General features: G+C 33.5%; 1 protein-coding gene across 1 annotated transcript; it reads left to right on the forward strand.

Annotated features, from left to right (window-relative positions):
• Nucleotides 1-429: 429 nt before the first annotated feature.
• On the forward strand, nucleotides 430-4,713 carry LOC129316479 (TMV resistance protein N-like). Its single transcript, XM_054960903.1, has 6 exons — nucleotides 430-917; nucleotides 1,008-2,112; nucleotides 3,158-3,433; nucleotides 3,534-4,337; nucleotides 4,421-4,667; nucleotides 4,709-4,713. The coding sequence occupies exons 1-6, from the start codon at nucleotides 430-432 to the stop codon at nucleotides 4,711-4,713; spliced, it is 2,925 nt and encodes a 974-aa protein (XP_054816878.1).
• The last annotated feature ends 285 nt before the right edge of the window (nucleotides 4,714-4,998 follow it).

Below are 4,998 nucleotides of genomic sequence, written 5' to 3' on the forward strand. Positions count from 1 at the left end.
TTATCATGTAAATTCGTAGCATATTAAATAAGGGAAAAGAAAACCGATAGTCGTTATAGAGTCGTCTCATTGCATCAATCTCTTGCTTTTGATTTGAGTTGGAGCAATCAAAGCTCTTAAAAATGCCGACGACGTCTTCCCTCTCACAACAATCCAACGTCATCTGAGTTTTGCTGATTCAACGTTGCTGTGTCATTTGGGCTTAATTCTTCAGGTAATTTCTTCGACTTTCTCACCCAATCCTCATTACATCTGTTATTTTAAATTCCGGAGCTTCAATATATGTTCTAGCAGAGACTGCAGAGTAATTTTTAGATTAATAAAGTAGAGTAATTTCCATATCTTCCGGTCTCACTACTCACATAGTTCTTTTTCCTTTTTAGGGTAAGTTAACTTTGGTTTCCTTTTTTCTATTGCTAGGAAGCCACCATGGCTAGATTAACAACAACATCTTCCTTCCACTACCAATGGACTTACGATGTCTTTATCAATTTTAGAGGCGAAGATACTCGTTACGGTTTTATAGGAAATTTGTATCATTCTCTAAGTCAAAAGGGAATTCGCACCTTCCTTGATGATGAGAAACTAAGAAGAGGGGATGAAATTACCCCAGCACTTCTCAAAGAAATCGAAAATTCTAGGATGGCCATTACTATATTTTCTAAGAACTATGCTACCTCATCATTTTGTCTAGATGAGCTTGTTAAGATCTATCAGTGCATTAAGGGAAATGGTCGTTTGGTTTTGCCAATTTTTTATGATTTGGAGCCTTCAGAAGTGCGCCATCAAAAGGACAATTATGAGCGAGCACTATCTATGCATGCAAAAAACCGCAAAGCTGATGAGAAGAAGATACAAAGTTGGAAGCATGCATTGACTGAAGTGTCTAACATTTCTGGCTTCCATTTTGATCCAAGGTAATTCATAACTTTTAAATTGTTTTTTTCCCCTTGCCTAGCTTAATAGGTTATAAGTAAATAAGCATAATTTTCTTGTTAATTTTTCAGGCATGGTTATGAATATCAGTTAATTGAAAGGAATGTGACAGAAATATCTAGTAAAATTGATAGGATTCCTTTATATGTTTCTAGATATCCTGTTGGATTAGATTCTCGGGTTGTAAGTATAAAGTCTTCATTAGAAATTGGATCAAATGAAGAGGTCAAGATGGTAGGAATTTGTGGAATAGGGGGAATAGGTAAAACAACAATAGCACGTGAGGTATATAATTCGGTTGCTAATAATTTTGATGGCATGTGCTTTCTTCATGACATCAAAGAAAAGTCAAGCAAGCTTGGCCTACAACAAATGCAAGAGACAATGATTTCCAAGATTATAGGAGTGGACGTGAAAATACAAGATGCTCATGAAGGAGTTGAAGTAATAAAGATGAGACTCAAACATAAGAAAATCCTTTTGATTCTTGATAATGTTGACAAACATGAGCATCTAGAGAAATTAGCTGGTGATTGTGATTGGTTTAATGGTGGGAGTAGGATCATTATAACGACAAGGGATAAGCATTTACTTGTAAGACACGGGGTTAAAAGTATATATGATATGAAGGCTCTCAATGATGAAGAATCTCTCGAATTGTTAAATTGGAATGCTTTCAGAAATAACCAAGTTAATCCAAGTCACATGATGGTGTTAAATCAAGCAATAAAGTATGCACAAGGCCTTCCACTAGCCCTTGAAGTTATAGGCTCTAACATGTGCGGAAGGAATATAAATGAGTGGGAATCTGCCTTAGATGCAGCTAAATTAATTCCTGATGAAGCCATACAACGAGTATTGAAAGTAAGCTATGATGGCCTCAAACAGTTTGAGAAAGAAATATTTCTTGATATTGCTTGTCTCTTCAAAATGGAATCTTTGGAATATGTTAAGCATACAGTGGAAGCAATTCATGGTTTCAATAATGCAAATTATTTTATTGGAGTGTTGGAGGATAAATGCCTCATAAATATTGAAAACTCTTACATTGAAATGCATGACTTGATACGAGACATGGGGAGAGAAATTGTTCATCAAGAGTCACCAAATGAGCCTGGAAAACGTAGTAGATTATGGTTCTATGAAGATATTGTTCATGTTTTGGAAGACAATACTGTAAGTATTTGAAATTATCCACTTTTTCTCAATCTTGTAATTTTATTGTTCCTTTTAAAATTTCTTGGTAATTTTATTTCATTGATGATATTTATATTTATTCCCCTTGTTATGTGAAGTTGTTCACTTGTTCTTTTGTCTTATAAATTGAAGCATAGAATTTAAACAGAGAATATAATGGGTTGAATGTGGAGTAGTTTTTTAGAAGATTTTTTTACCTATAAGGACTTTAGACGATGCATGATGCGTGACATGATGATGGATTTGTACAGTGAATAGGTTAGTTTTAACGAAGATAGCATTTATTTTTCTCTTTTTATCTAATGACTTTCAATTATGTATATTTGTTATGTTAAGTGTTTAATTTTTTTATTTTTATTTTTTTAGAAAAAGTGTATATCTTAAAAGAAAAATCCTTTAAAAAAAATCATATAAAATGATAAAAATTGTGGAGACATTTCACAATCATTTAAAGACATTAACCAAGTATTGAAAGTACGTCATGGATTTAAAAATCTAACTTATTTTATTGGAGATTTGATAGATAAATGCCTCATTAAAAAGAGTGTTATATAATAAAAGAAAAAATTCTTTAAAAAATCAATTTAATGATATTAAAATTGAAGAAAAATTTCACAACGTACAAAAATAAATATATAATCAGTAAGTTAATCTTAAAAAAAATTGAAAAGTTAAAAAAATAAGATGATCAATTTTTAATGACCTAATAAAATGATGATGGTGTATAGTTTTAATAGATTTAGAATTGGCTAGATATATCAACATGTAAATTCTTTATATATAAACCAAGAATAATTAGGATTATTTATAAATAAGTAAAATTTATGCATAGGTAAGGAAACACCGGTTTGGGTCTAGGACAAAAAAATGGATTGGGTTGGGGGCTCGGTTTATATTTACTTGTTGCACCTCCCTTGTATGTCATTGATTTTGAATTTGTGACGAATTAATGCTAGTCATGGTAGTCATGATTTGCATCAAACTTCCAATATCTCATTATTTGCATTTATTATTGGCTTGAAAGGGCACAAATGAAGTCAATATTATAATTCAAGATAATTGGCTCAAATGCATGGAAGTAGATTGGGATGGAGAGGCCTTCAAGAGTATGAAAAATCTCAAAGTTCTTATTTTTAACAATATAAAATGCTCAGAAAGTCCCAAATATCTTCCTAATAGTTTAAAAGTGCTCAAGTGGCAAGGGTATCCTTCTTCATATTTGCCCACTGATTTTCGTCCAAAGAAGCTTGTTGAATTCGACATTGGGAATAGTAATTTGAGTTCCCTGGAAATAGTCAAGGTAAAATAACCCTATCTTATAAGCATTTCTTGTTAGCTAAATTGTATTTAATAATTTCTCCTTTTTTTTAAAGCTTTATAGATAGCTCTGGTTATTGCAGAATTCAAACAATTTGAGTGTTTTGAATCTTCAAGGTTGTCAATACATTACAGTGATACCTGATCTATCCAATCTCAGAAATATGAAGGAATTACTCCTTGCAGATTGCAAGAATTTAGTTGAAATTCATGATTCGATTGGCGATCTAGCAAAACTTGAACTCTTGGATGCAGATGGCTGTGTCCGGCTCAAGACGTTTCCACGTTACCTCAAGTTACCCTCTTTGGAAAGCATAACTCTTGAAAATTGCTCGAGTCTAAAGTACTTTCCAGAAATACCTGAAGAAATGGAAGTGATGAAATATCTATATTTAGAAGGTACTGGAATAGAAAAATTGCCCTGGTCGATTTGCATGATTACTCAGCTTGAATGTTTACGTATCGGAATGCATAAGGGGATTGAGATCCCCGATAGCATTTCTCTATTGCCGAACCTAAAATACATGAGTGTGTGTGGTGGTGAAAATTTGTTGTCATATAATCATGAGGAAGCCCAAGAACAAGAGTTGTGGTCAAAGAAATGTCCAAACATGACCACTTTCGAGTATCGGTATTCTAATATATCAAATGACGTCCTTAGAATTAATCTTGCTCGATTTATCAATGTGAAAAGTGTAGAGTTGACCGGTAGCAGTTTCACAGTTTTGCCCGCATGTATAAAAGAATGTCATCAGTTGAGGGATATTTGTTTGGGGGAATGCAAGTATTTGAGAGAGGTTGAAGGGATTCCGCCTAACTTATCATCTCTTAGAGCGACAAATTGCATATCGTTGAGTTTAGAGTCGAGAAGATTGTTATTGAGCGAGGTCAATTTCTCTCTATGATTTTCTGATATTCACAGCTTTTCAGTTTGTTGTGCATGTTGCTCAACGTTTGTTTTGATTCACAGGAATTATTTATGGCTCCACACAAACACTCTTCCTATGTCCGTTCTGTAGTGCCAGGGACAAGCATTCCAAAGTGGTTTGATATTCGTAGCAAAGGAGAATCTGTTTCTTTTTGGTTTCGTAACTGCTTCCCACGTCTGTGCGTTTCTGCTCTTTTTCTTAAACCAAATGTTGATACTGTGACAACGCCGATTTACATCAATAATGAACGAGTAAATTGGTGTGGGTTGGGGATTCCGAGTGAACGAAGTGATGCTGATCACATAGATGTGCGGAGTTTCAATATTAAGGATGATCAAATGAAACAAGCTTTCCGAAAAAATTGCTGGAATCATGTACATATTCCATGTCCATTGAACAATCAGATGAGAGTAGAAGAGTTTGGAGTCTATGAAAGGAAACAACTTCGTGAGACAGAAGATATCAGATTTACAGATCCATATGAAAGATCGGATTCAACTAGTGGAGGCCAAGGTAATAATGCTCTCTTGTCCCTATTCTTGTGAATTTCATGTCACTATACTTTTTAATTATTTATATCTCTTTTAATTTCTTTTTTTTCTCTTTAATGCAATATATA

Source organism: Prosopis cineraria, unplaced genomic scaffold, assembly GCF_029017545.1.
Source record: "Prosopis cineraria cultivar Desert tree isolate PC_DT_omini unplaced genomic scaffold, ASM2901754v1 PC7, whole genome shotgun sequence".
Taxonomy (NCBI): Eukaryota; Viridiplantae; Streptophyta; class Magnoliopsida; order Fabales; family Fabaceae; genus Prosopis; species Prosopis cineraria.

What these genes read in the sequence shown, in the direction of transcription:
- LOC129316479 (XM_054960903.1), top strand. Translation starts at nt 430, where the DNA reads ATGGCTAGATTAACAACAACATCTTCCTTCCACTACCAATGGACTTAC. An exon ending in GGCTTCCATTTTGATCCAAG is followed by an intron (nt 918 to 1,007) that starts GTAATTCATAAC and finishes TTAATTTTTCAG; the next exon opens with GCATGGTTATGAATATCAGT. An exon ending in ATGTTTTGGAAGACAATACT is followed by an intron (nt 2,113 to 3,157) that starts GTAAGTATTTGA and finishes TTGGCTTGAAAG; the next exon opens with GGCACAAATGAAGTCAATAT.